The sequence below is a fragment of the Hoplias malabaricus genome, chromosome 18, assembly GCF_029633855.1.
Source record: "Hoplias malabaricus isolate fHopMal1 chromosome 18, fHopMal1.hap1, whole genome shotgun sequence".
Classification (NCBI taxonomy): domain Eukaryota; kingdom Metazoa; phylum Chordata; class Actinopteri; order Characiformes; family Erythrinidae; genus Hoplias; species Hoplias malabaricus.
The window spans coordinates 27,356,652-27,378,058 of NC_089817.1; the positions used below are offsets into that span (position 1 = coordinate 27,356,652).

Sequence of the window (21,407 nt, forward strand, 5' to 3'; positions counted from 1 at the left end):
AGCAGGGGTTATTGTACTGTGAGAACATTTCAGATATAGCTTTGTATTTGTGAGAAAGCTAATAGTATTTAGCTAAGCTAAATTAAACTTGCTAGCACTTAAACACTTATTTGACAGTTTGGCTACGGAACAGTGTTAAGATAAGCCCAAATGTGAATTATTACTAAAACATATCTCTATAAATATTAATTTATCACAGTAAATTAAAAACACACATTAAATTTGCAAAATGGTCCCCTGCTGTTCACATTCAATCTGAGGAGTGGGAACTATGGCGATGTCTCACATAGTAAAGCCTGAAGCTGGGTTAGAGTTAATCCACATGCTGGGTAGTACCTAGAGACAGAAAGCAAGGAATAACCTGTGAAGACTGTTGAGGTGAAGTTTTATTTTTGTCTTTTATACCTCCATGTTGACTTCTGGTTCACTCAGATCCAGGTACTGACAGTTTTTATTAATTTCACTCTCACACCTGGACATTGTGTCCTTTACAATGTACAATTTACAAAGCTGTATCCGAGCGAGTCTGGTCAGGGATTGTTCAGCCTCTGTGTAGCAGCTAAACACCACTTTAAGGTCTGGCACATTTCCCCTTTGTGGTTAACTGCAGGGTGTTGCTGTATGTTTGAGAGTAAACTCTGATTTAAAATGTTGGTGCTGTTTTGAAATCCTTCCCTTGATCATGACTGTCTGTGAGGAGTGTGGTGTGTTCTCCCTGTGTCTGCGTGGGTTTCCTCCGGGTGACTGTCTGTGAGGAGTGTGGTGTGTTCTCCCTGTGTCTGCGTGGGTTTCCTCCGGGTGACTGTCTGTGAGGAGTGTGGTGTGTTCTCCCTGTGTCTGCGTGGGTTTCCTCCGGGTGACTGTCTGTGAGGAGTGTGGTGTGTTCTCCCTGTGTCTGCGTGGGTTTCCTCCGGGTGACTGTCTGTGAGGAGTGTGGTGTGTTCTCCCTGTGTCTGCGTGGGTTTCCTCCGGGTGACTGTCTGTGAGGAGTGTGGTGTGTTCTCCCTGTGTCTGCGTGGGTTTCCCCCGGGGTGCTCTGATTTCTTTCCATGGTCCAAAGACACATGTTGGTAGGTGGACCGACAACTCAAAAGTGTCCATAGGTGTGAGTGTGTGAGTGTATGTCACCCTGTGAAGGGATGGCGCCCCCTCTAGGGTGTGTTCCCGCCTTGCGCCCAGTGATTCCTGGTAGGCTCCGGACCCAACTTGACCTGGATCAGGATGAAATAATTACTCAAAATGAGTTGAATAATTAATTAATTAATTTAACATATTATCCATATGGATCCCACATTTTTACATAACAAAATATGTACATTTTTAATATGTAAAATTAATCAAAACACTTTATGTGATATGTTCATTTTAGTGTAACATTCAGTTGTTTACAGCAGTGCTTTCAGGACCCAGATACCTGCAAACCTCTCAATTCTAAATCACACTGTTTTGCAGCCTTTCAACATCAAATACTATAATATTATCCTGATAATGATGGATGCCTGATACTGGTATTGCGCAACCATAACCCACTCAAATACAGTTTCAGACCCTTAGTCTTCTCACACGTGGGCAGTTTGGCACTGTGGATGGTAAACCCTCTTCTAGGTTGGGAGAGATTAGAAGGATATGACGTAAAGGTGCTGTGGGCCAGAGGTTAATCTCCAGCTCTCACCTTGGACTGGAACCAACGGACTGGAAGAGTCAGAGTGCGTATTAAACTGTGTACAACACAGAGAGGTGTGGACCCAGCAAAAACCTCATACTTGCATTCATATTGTCAGTGCAATCAGCAAGTGGCCACATATATTGCCCAAAAATTTGAGGAATTCACTTCAGCAAATGTTTATTCTGAAATCGAAAGCAGAGAGTTTTCTGCAGCAACAGCAGAAAAAGCTTTACACTAGGTATTGGAACATTGCTGTGAGGGGATTTGAACATGAGTAAAGACTCATGCTGTCTGGTATTGGCCACGGTGACCTTAACGTCCTAAAATATGGAATTGGTGATTTTGTAGAAACCAGTAAGTGTAAGCCTTTTTAAGTTTTAAATTAAAACAAAAAACCTCTACTTTCTACTTTCATTCCTCCTTCCAGATCCACTCCTTTAAAACACAGGAACCAAGGCTTGATGAATCACAATCATTGGTCATGGTTAGGTAGTAGACAAAAGTTACATAGTGTAGTTTCTGCAGTGCTGAACACTGAGTAGCAATGCCAGGTGCTCTATTCTCCCTATCACAGGTCCGTGAAGCATCATAATGATTTTGACCCTGTAATTTTATCCCAAAAATCACCTACTCTGCCAAAGGTCTGTGTGTGTACAATTTGCTCTGTGTCCAAGATAAAGTTAAATTCTTAACACTGCAGTGACACTAATGTGGCGGTGGTGTGTTAGTGTGTGTTATTAGGTGGACAGCAGGGCTGCTGAAGTTTAAAACACTGACAAAATGGACAGTGATAGTAAAAACTTGGTTTTTTTTTTCTATTTTTTTTCTTTTATCGGTGGATACGCTTTTACAGAAAGTTCACCCCAGCACATTCTCTGTGTTAATTGGCTGGAGGAAATGACGCATGAGTTCCAGAGAGGTAAGGAGGAGGCAGAGGTAGCAGGAGATATGTAGCCACGCCCCAAATACGACGCCACGCCCCAAATACGACGCCACGCCCCGATACCCCCGCCCACATGTGTGGATTACTCTGCCGCTCGGAGTGAGTGAATCACAATTCGGTCAACTGTGCTGTAGAAAACACCGGAATACACAGAGAAACAGAGCTCACATGCTTCAGACCGGGCTTTACGTAGTAAAGGTAACTCGGATAAATGAGTAGTTCACTCCGAAATAGACTCAGAGTTTATATATTTTTAAGAAACGAGCTTTAAACCTTGTTAAATTGAGCAAACAAACCGCTCGAGCTGCTGCTGTTCCCCTGAGGAGAGTCACTTTGGGCTGAAGAACATGCTGGAGGTGGAATAGGAGCTCAGCCTACAGCTTTTATCCTTCACGGAGGAGAAGGAGGAGGTGGATTAAGCTGTGGCCGAGGTGAGTGTTTCCAGTCGAACTTGGATTAACTCTCACAGCTTGGTGGTGACTGTTTATCACCTCCGTATTTCCTCACAGCACTTTACATTCTCTTAAAGTGTTTCTGGGTCGGTCGCTGAGGTGAGTGTCTCTTAATCGAACTTTAGGAGGGAGTCTAGTGGAAGCTCGCTATCAACACTTTGTAAATAACGTCATTTACTTAAGTTTCAGTCTAAAATGGCGTTCATTCATAGGAGATATTTCTGACGAGATTAGATATGACTGGGTTCCTGCCACAGGCGAAGAGAAGAGTTCATAGAAAGCAGCTTCGACACAGTGGGTCTGAAAGAATGTGGAGCTGAAAAGGAAATAGACACAAAAGAATAACAATGTGTAAACGCTGTCAGTGTTTTCAGGACAATGTGCTGGTCTCTTCTGAGCGCAGTTACTTCAGTGTGTTTCTAAATTTCTTGGACTTAATTTTGCAGGTGAGAAAATATCCCTGTGGACTTTTATGAAAAAACCTAAACAAACTTTACCACGACAATGAATGTAGAGAAGACAATAGACAGATAATGTACACAGTAAATACTCAAGTGCCTATTGTGTAGCTTGTCAAAACTTCTATATTATTTTCTGTTTTAAATCAGCCACAACATTAGAATGACCTCGTACCAACACAACACACACTAACACACCACCCCGGCGTCAGGGTCACTGCAGGACTGAGATTGATCCACTGATGAAAGGGGTAATTGTAATGTTTTGGATGACCTGTGTATATACTGCTATCGTGGACACTGTATTGATTTCAAAGCAGTTGCAGGTCAGGTGTAGAATGGCTCTCATTTAATAAACTCATGACCCTGTGTTTGATCAGTTGGTTCTTGGCCTCACCGTCTTCATTACAAAGACTCACTATAAAGACTGTAAAGAGGGCAATGCTACTCTTTCATACTCAGTCTTAAAAATATATAGAGACCAAAGACATGATTCATATTAAGACAGGATTTCAGAAATCAGCAAAGACAGCTTTATCATAACAGGCATGTTTTTGTTCAAAGACAGGACTCCCCAAATGTGAACTCCCCTGAACATTGTCAGTTGAACCATGGTATTCAAATCAGTAAATAATACTCTGCAGGAATCAAAGGAAAAGAAATGGGCCTAAAAACGTATGCTGTATGTACTCAAAGATTCCACTGCAGTTTTACAGGACGTTTTCTAGTCTCAGGGCCTTTTACTCCTACTCAGATTGTTGTTTACTTCTGCTTGAGTCATTATCTAGTTGAAGTAACAACACAGTGTGGTTATAGGACTTTTCTGCCCAACTCTGGTTTGCAAATATATGGTTTTGAAGGGTAGCTCCACTCTGAAGACTTTGCGAAAGCACATTTTAGGATATGTATCGTTCTGAATAAAGTACTTTGGAGTAGGAATAACTGGCCTCATTAGACAGGTGTCTTTTATAAGCGTTCGACACGTTTGACATTTTAAGAATGATTTAAACCAGAGTCTGTCAGTCTTCAGATGAGTGGAGTTGAATGCTGTGGGAAGTGCCACAGCCACCGCCTCAGGATGTCTCCTGTAGAGAGGAAAGAAAAGAGCAAGTGGAGAGCAGACATGGAAGTGTTGCACAAGAGACTGGGCATTCAAATGGAAGGATGTCAGGCTCTTTCATCTGCTTTGGACCAAAGCTAGGGGCGACACAGCTGCCTGCATAACTAGGGTGCACATTGCTATAATATTGAACTCATGGAGCATTTCCAATAAAGACAGCTAATTTACTAGGGATGTATGAAGATACGAAATCCTGACGTCTGTGTTGATGCAGAAATGTAGTTTTTTTCACATACGTGTCTGCTGGCATTTATAATAATGCAGATACTCGAACATTAGTAACATGTTGAAATTGGGATCACACCAGTTGGGACAGCATAACGTACTTTCATTCATTGTTTGTAAGCGCTTATCCAGTTCAGGGTCGTGGTGGGTCTGGGGCCTACCCGGAATCATTGGGCACAAGGCGGGAATACACCCTGGAGGGGGCGCCAGTCCTTTACAGGGTAACACAAACTAACACATTCACTCATACACTCACAAGTACGGACGTTTTTGAGTCGCCAATCCACCTACCAACGTGTGTTTTTGGACTGTGGGAGGAAACCGGAGCACCCGGAGGAAACCCACGCGGACACAGGGAGAACACACCACACTCCTCACAGACAGTCACCCAGAGGAAACCCACGCAGACACAGGGAGAACACACCACACTCCTCACAGACAGTCACCCGGAGGAAACCCATGCAGACACAGAGAGAACACACCACATTCCTCACAGACAGTCACCCGGAGGAAACCTACGCAGACACAAGGAGAACACACAACACCCCTCACAGACAGTCACCCGGAGGAAACCCACGCAGACACAGAGAGAACACACCACATTCCTCACAGAGAGTCACCCGGAGGAAACCTACGCAGACACAAGGAGAACACACAACACCCCTCACAGACAGTCACCCGGAGGAAACCCACGCAGACACAGAGAGAACACACCACATTCCTCACAGACAGTCACCCGGAGGAAAACCACGCAGACACAGAGAGAACACACCACATCCCTTACAGACAGTCACCCGGAGGAAACCTACGCAGACACAAGGAGAACACACAACACCCCTCACAGACAGTCACCCGGAGGAAACCCACGCAGACACAGAGAGAACACACCACATTCCTCACAGAGAGTCACCCGGAGGAAACCTACGCGGACACAAGGAGAACACACAACACCCCTCACAGACAGTCACCCGGAGGAAACCCACACAGACACAGAGAGAACACACAACACCCCTCACAGACAGTCACCCGGAGGAAACCCACACAGACACAGAGAGAACACACAACACCCCTCACAGACAGTCACCCGGAGGAAACCCACGCAGACACAGAGAGAACACACCACATTCCTCACAGAGAGTCACCCGGAGGAAACCTACGCAGGCACAAGGAGAACACACAACACCCCTCACAGACAGTCACCCGGAGGAAACCCATGCAGACACAGGGAGAACACACCACACTCCTCACAGACCCCAGGGACCTGGAACTGTGTGACAGCAACACTACCTGCTGCGTGTCGTCCTATATTTACTTCAATCCAATAAAAATTTAATTTGAGTGAATAATCTGCTGAGTTTTATCTCAGCAGCTCAGTGTTGTTTGAAGGTGCTGCTGTTCTGTAGAACTACAAACATGTGCCAATATGTATCACTACGCAATAAATGTAGTGTTTGAAAGCTCTCATGGAAAAAGTGCTGAAAAAGTCATGTTCATATGTGAACATGTTGCTGTCTATGTGCTTCTCCACAAAGTATTCAGGTCTGTTCCTCTGACACTGGTAATAGATTGATAGAGTGAGCTTTTAAAACATTTAACTCTGATTGATGATGTGAAATAAGGCCTTCGTGGGTGGTCTTCTTTAGGGCAGGTGGGCTTGCTGAGTGACAGAACAAAAGATCAGGTAGATGAATAAACTGTGTTTACTGTCTGTCGTCTTGAGAATAGACTTCTACACAGCTTTAACACAAAAGATTCATTTTGGGTGGAAACACACCATTTTTAGCTTTGTTGGTCTTGCTTAATGATTTCCCAGCAGCTGAACAAGTGCCTCAGCCCAGGTCTGTTTGTTCTGTCACTTGGTGTTTTGTCGTCTGTGACCACAATGCGGTAACCTGATCAGTTCCTGTGATTTTCTCTAGTCAGTTCCTGCCTCAGACTTGGCTACTCTTCAAACTAAGAAGAGCTTTTAGCGAAAAAAAATTCCCCCTTTGTTCTCGGTGTAGTCAAATGGCAAATGCATGTGTGGTGTTTTGTTTTTCACTAGGTTTGCATAATTATCCCTATATTCTATTTCCAGCTGCTTGCATCATGCATGACCATATGAATAGAAGGTACATTCATATTTAAAATCTCATTTTTAGTGTAGTCTCTGTGCTGGAATTAATGAGCGCTCTATTACAGTGATGTATTATCAGATGTGCAGAGGTGCTAAATTGGAATTTATTAACAAGCTTCAGTCACTGCACAGATTTGCGCATATTGAATGTTATGAGCTTCCTGTCTCTGCACTCTCTGCAAATTTAAATGGTTGTAGTTTTGAATGTGGGTCTTACAAACCTCATTTCTGAAAATCAGGGACAATGCGCGTTACGATTATGAAAAACAAACTTGATATTTGCGGTTTCGGCCACGACACATGGTTAACTATGTACATCTACAGTCTTGTGTTTGTGAACAGAAAATTGAACATCCATCCATCCATTCATTATCTGAAACGCTTATCCAGTTCAGGGTCGCGGTGGGTCCAGAGCCTACCTGGAATCATTGGGCGCAAGGCGGGAATACACCCTGGAGGGGGCGCCAGTCCTTCACAGGGCAACACACACACTCACACATTCACTCACACACACGTACGGTCACTTTTTTGAGTTGCCAATCCACCTACCAACGTGTGTTTTTGGACTGTGGGAGGAAACCGGAGCACCCGAAGGAAACCCACGCAGACACAGGGAGAACACACCACACTCCTCACAGACAGTCACGCAGCGGAAACCCACGCAGACACAGGGAGAACACACCACATTCCTCACAGACAGTCACCCGGAGGAAACCTACGCAGACACAGGGAGAACACACCACACTCCTCACAGACAGTCACCCGGAGGAAACCCACGCAGACACAGGGAGAACACACCACACTCCTCACAGACAGTCACCCGGAGGAAACCCATGCGGACACAGGGAGAACACACCACACTCCTCACAGACAGTCACCCGGAGGAAACCCACGCGGACGCAGAGAGAACACACCACACTCCTCACAGACAGTCACCCGGAGGAAACCCATGCAGACACAGAGAGAACACACCACACTCCTCACAGACAGTCACCCGGAGGAAACCCACGCAGACACAGGGAGAACACACCACACTCCTCACAGACAGTCACCTGGAGGAAACCCACGCAGACAAAGGGAGAACACACCACACTCCTCACAGACAGTCACCCGGAGAAAACCCACGCAGACACAGGGAGAACACACCACACTCCTCACAGACAGTCACCTGGAGGAAACCCACGCAGACACAGGGAGAACACACCACACTCCTCACAGACAGTCACCCGGAGGAAACCCACGCGGACACAGGGAGAACACACCACACTCCTGACAGACAGTCACCCGGAGGAAACCCATGCAGACACAGGGAGAACACACCACACTCCTCACAGACAGTCACCCGGAGGAAACCCATGCAGACACAGGGAGAACACGCCACACTCCTCACAGACAGTCACCCGGAGGAAACCCACGCGGACGCAGAGAGAACACACCACACTCCTCACAGACAGTCACCCGGAGGAAACCCATGCAGACACAGGGAGAACACGCCACACTCCTCACAGACAGTCACCCGGAGGAAACCCACGCAGACGCAGGGAGAACACACCACACTCCTCACAGACAGTCACCCGGAGGAAACCCACGCAGACACAGGGAGAACACACCACACTCCTCACAGACAGTCACCCGGAGCGGGAATCGAACCCTGGAACTGTGTGACTGCGACACTACCTGCTGCACCACCGTGCCGCCCAGAAAATTGAACAGCGAAAGGTTATCAAGGTACTTCATGTGATGACGTCCACGTCATTTATCAGCATTTTGTTAATGCAGTGGTGTCTGAGGGATGGACAGTCATAGGCTGTTGTTGGAGCTTTCGGCTTTTCGCTCAGAAATGTCTCTGCTTTCTGTGATTTTGATGGTAAGATGCAAGAAAGAGGGTCAATACCAAACTTTTAATTCATTCACTCATTTAGAATTCCAGACTCACCCATGTTTACACATTGTTTGAACAATCCCAGTCCATTCATCCCTTCATCCTGAGCACGGTGGTGGGTCAGGAACCTCCACAGATTCAATGCGTGAAAGGCATTAACACACAAAGGTTATTCTGTCTTAAGTTGCCCCGGTACCTCCTCCTGCTCTTGGAGAGTTTAAAGTGGGCGTATATTTACAAAACCAAATAAAGCTGATATGTAAAGCATTAAATATTATGTCTTTGGTCTGCGTTAATTTGAATACAGGTAGCAGCACATTTACTATTCATTGCTTCCTTACTGTTCCAACTATTTCGGAGTTGAGGTTATTATGCAGGCGTTTTTTTGTTAATGCGGTTGACCGTGGTACTGTCCCAGCTCAGTCAGCTTGATGCTGTGAAAGGAAATAACGGCATCAATTATTCATGGCAGATTATTCAGTTTAAACAGTACATTGTCAAATGCTTCTTTGATGGGGAAAGCAAAGCAAAGCAAAGCTTGTGTGGGACACCCAACATAATGCATATGGTATACTTTTGTGTTTGACATTCAGTGGGTCTTGTGTATTAAGGATTAATCATAATAACAAATAGCCTTCGGATAAGGTTATCATTACGATGAAAAGGGTCCCCTCTGTGTTTACGTTCTTCTACTTAAGGCCAGAGGCTTATTAATTATTCATGGCTTGATAACTAAATGGTTTGATAACAAAACAACCTTGGAATGTGTCTAGCGCTCTCGTCCTGCACTTTATCATAACAGAAAGTGTCGTCTTTCACCGGTACACGGGGGCTGTTTTCGGCATCACATTTTTAAGCCGATCCTCTTTCAGAGATGAGGTCTACTGGAGGAAAGATGAGGAATGTTGTGAAATCATCGTGTGTGCATTCGTACAACATTTATTGTACTTTTTGGCTGCTGTGTGATGCTTAATTTTTTAAATTTTACGTTTGATGCAGACGCAAAAAGTAACGTTTTTAAAAACATCCGTATTCTGCGAATTAGAGGTGGTAGCTGTTTCACACGAGGTACTGGCTTTAAAAATAGACTTTATTCAGTTTAGAAATAAAATCAGCTGCTTAATTAATTCATAATAAAGCGTAATTTTTGATGAGAAATGATCGTTCTTGGTTGGTGTTTCGGATCTGAAAAATGTCAGAATATCACTCGTGCCACAGTCTGATTCCTTCAGTGTTGGCCCTGAAATGAAGACAGCAAAAGTTGACAGCAGAAATGCCTTTATTAATGCTTTTTTTTTTTTTCGTCCTGTGGGAGGCCTGTTCATCCCCTTTCTCCCCCAAGGTCCAGACTGCTGTTCTGGCCCTCCGCCAGTGGCTCGATTGCAAGGCTGCTACACTTCGGGCTTGCTGAAATCCATCCCAGGGGCTTAAGGGTTCCCGTCAGGAAGAAACAATGAATGGCTTTACTGAGCGGTGCACGCTGACGGCGTCTTGAAGGTCATGTGTCTTTGTGAATGGTGGATGCTGATCTATAGGTTAATGATGATTAGATATACAGAACTTCCATCACGTGACGCGCTCACATTGTTAGCATGTGAATTTACCCCACCTTTACCTTTTCGTACGGGACACATCGCAGTTATTTAAAGGCATTGTTTTTGATTAAAACTAAAGTAACCCAATGGTGTGGTTTACTTTTTTTTGTTTTTTTTTGAAGGATTTTCTTGCCTAGTAGCTCTGTGCCTGGGGACTGTTCACGATGTTACCAAGGCGACAGCCTCTGTAAACCTCATGTACCATCAGTTTATGGGACACTGTGTACTGTCGTGGCTGAACAAAAAGCTACCTATTTTACGCTGTACATTTTAGGACCACACACACTGAACATCAGAGAGAATGTTCTCAATCAGACAATGCTATTTTACTGGCTGTTTTATGGCTATTTAAGCTTGGACCTGGTGTTTTGTTTGCTAAGTAACCGCTGTAACAACCCCAGATGACAGTGAAACTCATTTGCTTTTGATTAAACCACAATTCTGGTTTATTTCAGTCGTATCAAACCATGATCACACGTGAGCATAAGGCACACACTGTAATATCACGTGATATTTGCAGTTAGGTGCTTTTTACAGTATTTTTTAGTATGTACCTACGTTTGTTGCTGAGGTAAAGATATCTGTATACTACAACCACAGTCTGTATAATGATGATTATCTTCTTTTATTATATCCAGTAGGTCTGTAGTTACTACACTCCTCAAGTCTTCACTTCAGGTCTCTGTTAGCATATTAACGTCATACCAGGAATTCTCATACCAAGGACTTATGTATGGATTTTACATAGGGATAGGCCAGCGAAAGTCCTTTTGCCTCTAAGTAGGTCAAGCCACTGTGCAGCCAGTTAATGATGAAGTTATAGAAGTGATTGTAAAAGGTCTGTTGACCTGTCAGCAAAAGCCAGCGGAGGTGACCCTCTGAATGCAGGTCTGCTCCCACTGTTAATGCTTTTGTGAATTTGCAAAAGCTCACAGAGAGCGCAGTGTCATGGAAACGGGTTGGATCTGGGAGCCGTACACAAACACAGCTAAGAGAGCACACAGCTGCCCAACACGCGCACACACACACGTCGTTCACTGCCTTCCACAGGACTGGCTGAGTCTATCACAGGGCAGGTAGGGGAGTTGGAAGATGTCATTGGTTTGTTTTGATGTACTCTTGAAGGACTGGGAAGCTGTTTTAATGTCAGTGGCAGTATGAGTAACTGTGTTTATGGTATTTGTGTGTTGTACCATGACCTCTACTGTAAGTGGACACTTCTGTGTTTACATGTAACATGATGGAAGATTTCCAGCTTGAGAGGTTTTCTAAGGAGCACGGTAGAGACAATGGGAATTACCAGATTTTTTAAGAAAACGACTATTTTTACAGTGACTTGACTTATGTAATTTATAGCTGTTATACCCCGACTTGATATATTGGTTAAAAACACCATGTGTGTTGATGCTATTTAAGTTAGCACAAATACAGAGTGGGCCATTTATATGAATACACCTTAATATAATGGGAATGGTTGGTGATATTAACTTCCTGTTTGTGGCACGTTAGTATATGGGAGGGGGGAAACTTTTCAAGATGGATGGTGACCATTTTGGATCAAACTTTAGTTTTTTCATGTGTCATGTGACACATCAAACTGATTGGGAATTTCACAAGAAAAACATTGGTGTGGTTTTAATGTAACTTTATTCATGAGTTATTTACAAGTTTCTGACCACTTATAAAATGTGTTCAAAGTGCTGTCCACTGTGTTGGATTGTCAATTCAATCCTCTTCTCCCACTCTTCACACACTGATAGCACACTTAGACTTTTATCTTTGGGGTCATCTGATGGCAGATGTCTATGCTGTGAAGATACGAGATGTGCAGCACCTGAAACTACGGATACTGGAAGCCTGTGCTAGCATTTATCCTGCTGTGTTACTATCAGTGTGTGAAGAGTGGGAGAAGAGGGATGCATTGACAATCCAGCACAATGGGCAGCACTTTGAACTCATTTTATAAGTGGTCAGAAACTTGTAAATAACTCACGAAAGAATAAAGTTACGTTAAAACCAAGCACACCAATGTTTTTCTTGTGAAATCCCCAATAAATTTGATGTGTCACATGACCCTCTTCCCATTGACAACACAAAAGTTGGATCCAAAATGGCCGCCATGGTCACCACCCTTCTTGAAAAGTTTCCCCCCTCCCATATACTAATGTGCCACAAACAGGAAGTTAATATCACCATCCATTCCCAATTTATTAAGGTGTATCCATATAAATGGCCCACCCTGTATAATAAAATAAGCAGAACTACAATTAAGTACTACTACTCTGTGTTAAAATCAGGACAATTGGCAGTTTACCTCTCTTAAAGGAGTTATTTAGTGAGAAATCTAGTTTTCCACTTTTTCACAGATATATTTATTTATTTAAGTCTTGTATCTACGTAAATGTAAATTTCTTCCCAACACCTGTTGTTAAAAATGCCTGACCAGTATTTATCTACACAGTGAAATGTTAATATTTATAGTTCACTGTAATCTTAAATATGCCCTAAATCACAGACAAGTTAAATCTAAAAAAATCCAAATTAAATCTAAAGAAGCAAAATAGCCAAAAAACATAAAAGCACCAGACATGTCTTGCCTAACGGTTTATATCTAAGGTAAGTGAAAAAATGTGTAAATTGGACATAGTTTTGAAAGAATACCAGAAAACAGCTCGTCCAGCCTTAAGTATTTACAAAGAAAGACTGTTCCAGTAGAGCATTAAGGTGAAGTATGGTATGACTGAGCTTAAAGTGCCTCCAAGCACCAGGCTTGTGATTTATTTATTTAGTATTTTTGACCTGTAACAGTTTGAGGATATTAATGATATTTTATTAAGGTTCCAGTTTTGCATCTGATTGGATATGTTCTGTGTCATTTAAAAAAAACCAATAAGGGAGATAAAGAAAAGTAACTTGCTTCAGTTCATTTGAATATGTTTGTCCATAGCTCTTGACATGATGCAAATTTCACGTGCATCTAAATAACAAAGCAGACGAGAGACGCGGGCCTGCATGTGGCATGTGTGAATGTCTATGTCTGCGTGAGTGGGGGGTTTGTGTTCAGCAAAGCCAAATGGTCAGTGTTATCTCACCCGGAGAGGGACATTTGTTTGGAAGCTGTGAGGTTAAAACACACACAGCTGTGTCCCACCGAGATAACAGCATTGAACCGAACCTTCTGCTTTACCGATTTTATCGGTCAGTATTGACGACTCGAACTTTTATGAGTATCAGCAAACACACTGATGATAAGATGGCAGCTTCTGTTCTTTTGAGAAAGATTTATAGTCGATGTTGGAAAATGCTGTGAGGATTTGATGGCATGAAGCAGCCTTAAGGGCTTTTTGAGGTAAGGGAGTGATGTTGGATGATTAGTTCTCGATCACAATCACCACTCCATCCAGTGAAGTTAAATGAAACGTTATCATTCCAAAGAACATGAGCTTCCTACTTCTCCAGACTTGGCTTTGATCAAGATGACCTTGGGCTCATGTGCAGCTGCTTCAGAACGTTCGTTTTCTTGCTTTAATTCTGAAGTGTATGAGAAATTATAGCTTCTGAAAATCACTAACGATATCATCCACGAAACAGTTATGATTCATATCGGTCGGACACTGTGGGGACGATTGGGCTGCGGCTATTCTCTGTGTTCAAATATAGACGACCATTTATTCAGGGTGGCTATATCTGTATGAGATAAATCATCATTAAACATTTAGAAAACAGATGGTGATGATTATTGTATCATATGCAGAAAACTGACTCATACCTGGAGAGCTCCAAAACGTGTGGCCATTCTCAGCTATTCAGAGACTTTAATGTACTAATGATTCATTAGCACTCTCAGCCCACCGCCTGCAAGGGCCACTTCATTATTCTATAATTATCAAGGCTTTTAATTGTGCTCCAAGCTTCAGTGCTGCAAACCCTGGGATATTATTATGAATCATGTGCATGTAGTAATGTGAGAGCAAGGATATTTTGGTTATTATTATTATTTCCTCCAAACTGAAGGGTATAAAGAGTCAGATTGTTCTCTTTTTGCTTCAGTAACAGTGTCTACTCTCTTGGAAGGCTTTACACTAGATGTTGGAACCTCACTGTGAAGACCAAGAGAACATTAGTGCGGTCATGATGTTGGGTGATTACTTCTGGTCACAAATGTCATTCCTGCTCATCTGAAAGGTATTGGAAGGTGTTGCGCCACTCCAGATGCATTGGCTCAGTGCTGGTGATGTTTATATCCCTTTAGCCCATACTTGGAACTGAGTAGGGAGAACATGTATGTGCAGCTGTTTCAAAATATCCAGCGTTATTGCATGGTGTTTTTATATTCAGTGGAATATCGCTATACCTTAAATAGGGCTGGACAATGATTTAATATCAATATATATCGCAATATAAATTGTTTCAGTAACATAAATATTTTTAAACACATTTTCAATATTTCAATATACAGTGGAACCTCTACTAACGAACGCCTATACTAACGAACTTTCCAAGATATGAACCGGGCATTTGAATATTTTTTGCCTCCACCGACGAACCATGACTCTAGAAACGAGCCGGTGGCTGGAAATGGCCACTGACCCCAATAGGCGAGTCTCCCAGCGCCCCCAGACTTGAGTCATTGACCCATTTTCTCTCATTTTCTCGACCCTCGAGCTTTTAAGATTAGCAAATTGTAGTTTTAGCAATTTAGCATTAGTGTAAATAGCAGACATCGAAATCCGTGCTAAGTTAAGTCGTATCTACGCTTCATCTCCCCACATTCACCGCCTACCCTCCGTTATTCCACCCACCCCCCACCTCCCGTCATACAGCCAGTGCCTGTGTTACTCTTCCAGCCAGATGTGTATTACTGTTACTACTGTATTTCTTTTTTATTTTTAGTAATGATACATGTGCATATCAGTGCAAAAAGGGTGACTTTCGGGGTGGGGGCTGGAACGCATTAATTGCATTTCCATTATTTTAAATGGAGAAATTTGACTCAAGAAACAAACTTTTCTACTTACGAACCGGGTCACGGAACGGATCAAGTTCGTAAGCAGAGGTTCCACTGTACATTATTTACAGCATCTGTCACTGACGGTCATTACAGGGTGCTGTTGTCAGTTCAACGCACCTGATTTTAAAGTTCATTTAAAAATAAATTTTGACAAAGCCAAGAGGTTTAGGTTTGTCAATGATGTCATGTTTCTTGATTTGTTGGTTATTTTTCTGTCTTTTTTTATTGTTAATAATAATATCGGAATTATATTGAATTGACAGAAGCTAGGAATTATATTGTGATATAAATTTTGGCCATATCGTCCAACCCTTACCTTAAAGTGACGTAGTGTCTACAAACTGTGGATATATAGAGTTGTATTAACTGATTATAATAAAAAAGATAAGTTTAATTCCCTGTTATCGTAACTAATGTGAGTTTTGTGTTCAAATTTTTGAAACTCTAAATTTTTGTAAATTCCCAAATAATTAACACAACGAATAACCTCAATCCCGCATGAACTAAATGTATCTATGTACATTTCAAAAGGTGGCGGTTGGTAGAGTGGACGGGAGAATGCCAAAGCCACCAGCGGGGCGAAGTTCTTCTTGCCAAGATAATTTATGTTCCCAAGACAACCGATATTTCATCTGTCGTGAGCTGAATAATTCATAGAGCTCCAGAGACTGCAGTTTACTCATTGATCTATTCACATTTGCTTCTTTGCTTTGTTGCCAAGAATGTTCTATGTAGGAGAACATGTTTAAGATGAAGAGATCTTTTGGATTGTCTTTGAGGTTTGACACAACAACACGCGCTTTATGACTGCGGTATATGTGTTGTTCTGGCTTTCACATCACAGGTATCACATAAGGCTGAAATATCTGCTTTATTTCTAATGAATCAGTTTTTTCTTGTTGTATGCACACGGTTTATTTATATCAGATTCTTTTTAACGTTCTAAAAACACATCCCTGATTACTTTAGGTTTATCTCATTAATTTTTATTCAGTTCTGTTAGCCATTGCTTTTAAATAATTGGGTTGTAAGGAGCTGAAAATGCAGCCAACTTCTAAGACTGAACTTTGCAGTTAGGTCCCTGCAGAGTGGCACAGAGTCGGCAAATCCAAAATACCGAAAAAAAACGGATGTTATAAATAACATGATTTGATTTTTCAAAAAATGTAATTATTTGTTATTGTAAAGCATTGAGGCTTTTGCATTTAACCAATTCGTAGCATTGAACACACACATTGAACACAGCCAACCCCAGCATCCAGGAAGCACAATTTTCCTTCCGAAGATGGGGATCGAAAACGCGACCTTCCGGGCCAAAGCCCATTCCTCGAACCTTTAGGCCAGGGTTGGCCCCATAATAACTTCTCCATGCAGAACTCGTCTGGGATTATTTTTTGTTGCTTTGTTCCTTCATTGTGAAACATAAGCAATTTCTACTTTTTTTTAATACTTTTTGTGGTTTGGACTGGAGTTTTCAACTGGAAATGGAAAATATAAAAAGTGGTCTCTGATTTTTGCTCTTGGTCTCAGTGGTGCCGGGGGGCTGCTCACTGTGGGATGCTAATGACAGTGTTGGATCACACCTCCTCACAGACCTCTAATCTAGCCTAATGACAGGAAGTGACTAAGTGTGACTTCTCTCTCTCTCTCTCTCTCTCTCTCTCTCTGTGTGTGTGTGTGGTGAAAGAGAGCGAGCGAGTGTGTATTTAGCATGCTAATGATCTCCTGCTGTGACCTCCTGTCAGCACGAGCTGCGGCCAGTGCTTGATGAGGTCATCAGTACGGGACATGGCCTGTGTTGCCACTTTAATTACAGTTATTTGCTGTGTTCTCGCATCCCCCCATCCCCCTCTGAATTCAGTGCAACATCTGTTGTTTATACATCATTACCTTACCATAGCGGAGAAGTATCACATGCCGTCTTCGGAATGGCAGCACTAATATCAGACACTTCCTCAGGGTTTATTGAAAGGTGATGTTCATAGTGTTTGCCTCCTTTCGTCCAACAGAGGGACTTTTATGCTTCTACTAACCCTTAGAATCCAGATGATACCAGACTGCTGGTATTTTTGGCAACATTAACCGGACACCAAACGTTTGGAGTAAGTGGTGAAAGTCTAGCTTGTTTCTCCAGCTACAAACCGTTTGAGATTATGGAAAGTTTTTGTGCAGTGCAGAGCCCTTTGTGGCTTAGTGATGTAAACTAGAGAAGGGAAAGTGAACTGTGTGATAGTCTGACAGACTGAAATTCAGCACTGATTTCCACAGATAGGCTGCGTCTCTGACCTCACCTGCCTTACCACCTTATCCTCACTATCAGTGACGTTAGAGACGCTGCTGATGCGATTTACAGACATTTTATGACATTTATGAATGTTTTGCCTTCTCTAAATTTGTTAAATGTTTAATTCAATGTATTTTTTATTAGTTAATCAATGAATATAGCTTTTCATGTTTGGTTGTGCACTCCGTTCTTCCTGGGAAAATGTGTTTCTGTTTTTTAATAAAAGATGTCTTTACAAACCACCTCTTTGCCACAGAGATTATAGAAGACAAAATATACCAATGACTTTTCTCTAAATATGGACTTGCGTCTGGAATTGTGCTTTCCAAGCCACCTACCGTATTTGCTGGTTTGTCCACAGGCTTAGTGATACTGAGTGGGATGTGAGCAGACTGGTGCTGGGCTGAGCGTGAAGGAGCATGGTGAAACACCAACCCTTACAGGTGTACGAGAGACAGCTGTGTTTGTCCTGCCTGACCGGGATCTATGGATGCCGCTGGAAACGCTACCAGCGCTCCCATGACGACAGCTCCAAGGTAGGACCCTCGGTTTGCCACTTTCCTCACTGTTTAACAGTCTTTGTATTATATAGACATGCTCATCTGATGCTGAGACAATAAGCCAGATGTCTCTGATACCCAGCACCGTTATTGCCACTGGAACACACCTGGCACAACACATACAGACAGGCCTTTGATGGTGCCAATTTAAAAGCAGAGGCTCTTTGTGCTTATCATCTCCAAATCATTACATGGCTGTGTATGGCAGTCAGATCACCATTAGGAATCTTACAACATCATCTGGGCTGAACATAATATTTACACTGTGAGACCATAATCATGAGGAATAACAGTAACAGCTTCTAACATATTGGGAAAGCTATTCTATAGATGTGGGATAATTTCTAATATGGATTTAATTGCATCCAGTCACATGAACACGAGGTGCTGATGTAAAATGATGAGATCTGGATGACAAACGCTGCCTCATCCCAGTAAAAATAAGTGGTACTTCATCATTCCAGAGTAGGCAGCTCCTCTCGTCCAATGCCCAAATTACATCCAGTTATTCAAATGACTCCGGTTCCTAATCAATCACAAACTTTATCTGATAGATTACTGAAAAAGGTACATTGAATTAGTTGATGATTTTGAGATTTAACCAGCTACATGTGACATGCCGAATCTAAAGGGCACGGTGAGGCAGCTGAATTCTTTTTCTCCGGTGCTGTCTCTCTGCACGTGACAGGTTCGAGAGAAACTCAAGCCGAGGTTTCATGTTCTCCATAAGGTCATGTAGTAGGTCATTTTTGTTTCTGTATACAACACACACAACATTAAATGTTTCCACTTTCCACTCTACTCTGGTAATACAAACACACGTGCCAAAATTAAGTACAGTGTTTGGTCTGTAGATATGATCGTTAATTTAACAGAACACCTGCCAGGAGGTAAACGGGTGATCTTTTGTATTGACTAAAATTTAGTGAGTGCCGGACGCAGAATCAGTGATAATCTTTGGTACTTTCTTATACTGTCTTATAGTCAGTGTTGGCATCTGTTAACTTTCACAATAGAAAAGGCGGTTAGTGTTGTCTACCAAGTGATGCTTGTTGGCATTAAAGCCAGCATCAACGATTCTCGACAACGGGTGTTCTTTCTGGTTTGTTTACGTTCAGAAGCTCTGCATAGAAAGCTAGCAAATTGTGAGGAAACAACTTCTGTATTAAAAAATTATAAACCTCACTTTTAATGGCAGTGTATATATATATATATATATATATATATATGGTTGCTTTTTTTAAAATACATATTTCAGAGCAAGCAGATACTTGAAGAAAAATGAACCAGAGAGTACTACAGAGAATTCATTGCAACCCATTTCTTCAACCCAGTGACCTCAACCTAAAGCCACATAATACTAGACAATAGCAGCTTAAGCCTGTAATGTGCATGTTTACAAACCTCACATTTATCTGAGGTATTAAAGACTGTAACAGCTGGGTATGAACCATCCTCAAGTAAAAGATCAGTAAAAAAAAAAAATAGGTGTGTTCAATTGAACATGGACATGTTTTCTTTCTTTGTATCGTTATTTGTTCCGAAGATAACCAGGTCACACCCTCAGGCCTGTGTTTCTCTCTTTTACCTGTTTAAAGCCTTACTCCCTGCACTGCTCTGTTCTGAACACAAAGGCCAATGAGGTTGGGCACAAATTAGACAATTTATGGAACGTGTTCAGTGGGCAGTACTGAAGTGCTGACCACAGTGAAAAAGCAAACAGTCACAGCTACTTTACACAACTGACTGAAAGGAATGTTGTGCGCCACACACACACACACACACACACACACAGTCAGAGCTTGGGCGCTGTCGTTCTGCTCTGTGAGTGTGGGTCAGACTGAGATTCATACAGGTGTTTCCTTCATATATCAGATGTTTGATGTAAATTATATACAGTGGGTACGGAAAGTATTCACACCCTTTTTTAAATTTTTCACTTTTTGTTTAATTGCAGCCATTTGCTAAAATCAAGAAAGTTCATTTTATTTCTCATTAATGTACACTCACTACCCCATCTTGACAGGAAAAAAACAGAAATGTAGTAATTTTTGCAAATTTATTAAAAAAGAAAAACTGAAATTTCACATGATCATAAGTATTCAGACCCTTTGCTCTGACACTCATATTTAACCCTGTCTATTTCTTCTGATCCTCCTTGAGATGGTTCTACTCCTTCATTGGAGTCCAGCTGCGTTTAATTAAACTGATTGGACTTGATTAGGAAAGCACACACCTGTCTATATAGGACCTCACAGCTCACAGTGCATGTCGGAGCAAATGAGGATCATAAGGTCAAAGGAACTGCCCAAGGAGCTCAGAGACAGAATTGTGGCAAAGCACAGATCTGGCCAAGGTTACAAAAGAATTTCTGCAGCACTCAAGGTTCTTAAGGGCACACTGACCTCCATAATCCTTAAATGGAGGAAATTTGGGCGAACAAGAACTCTTCCTAGACCTGTCCGTCCAGCCAAACTGGACAATTGTGGGAGAAGAGTCTTGGTGAGAGAGGTAAAGAACCACCCAGAGACCACTGTGGCTGAGCTCCAGAGATGCAGTAGGGAGATGGAAGAAAGTTCAACAAAGTCAACTATCACTGCAGCCCTCCACCAGTCGGGGCTTTATGGCAGAAGGGCAAGACATATGAAAGCCCACAGAATTTGCCAAAAAAAAAACACATGAAGGACTCCCAGACTATGAGAAAGAATATTCTCTGGTCTGATGAGATGAAGATTGAACTTCTTGGTGTTAATTCTAAGCCTTATGTGTGAAGAAAACCAGGCACTGCTCATCACCTGCCCAATACAATCCCAACAGTGAAACATGGTGGTGGTAGCATCATGCTATGGGGTGTTTTTCAGCTGCAGGGACAGGACAACTGGTTGCAACTGAAGGAATGATGAACGCGGCCGAGTACAGAGATATCCTGGACGAAAACCTCTTCCAGAGTCCTCTGGACCTCAGACTGGGCCGAAGGTTCACCTTCCAACAAGACAATGACCCTAAGCCCACAGCTAAAATAACAAAGGAGTGGCTTCGGAACAACTCTGTGATTGTTCTTGACTGGTCCAGCCACCCTGACCTAAACCCATTTG

General features: G+C 42.5%; 1 protein-coding gene across 1 annotated transcript in view; it reads left to right on the plus strand.

Annotated features, from left to right (window-relative positions):
* The first annotated feature begins 2,727 nt into the window (after nucleotides 1-2,727).
* gdpd5a (glycerophosphodiester phosphodiesterase domain containing 5a) overlaps nucleotides 2,728-21,407 on the plus strand; it is a 34,178-nt gene continuing 15,498 nt past the window's right edge. Inside the window, exons 1-2 of the mRNA XM_066650907.1 lie at nucleotides 2,728-3,040; nucleotides 18,114-18,288. Coding sequence (XP_066507004.1) covers nucleotides 18,172-18,288 — 117 coding nt within the window. The 5' untranslated portion in view covers nucleotides 2,728-3,040; nucleotides 18,114-18,171. The remainder of the gene's footprint in view (nucleotides 3,041-18,113; nucleotides 18,289-21,407) is intronic.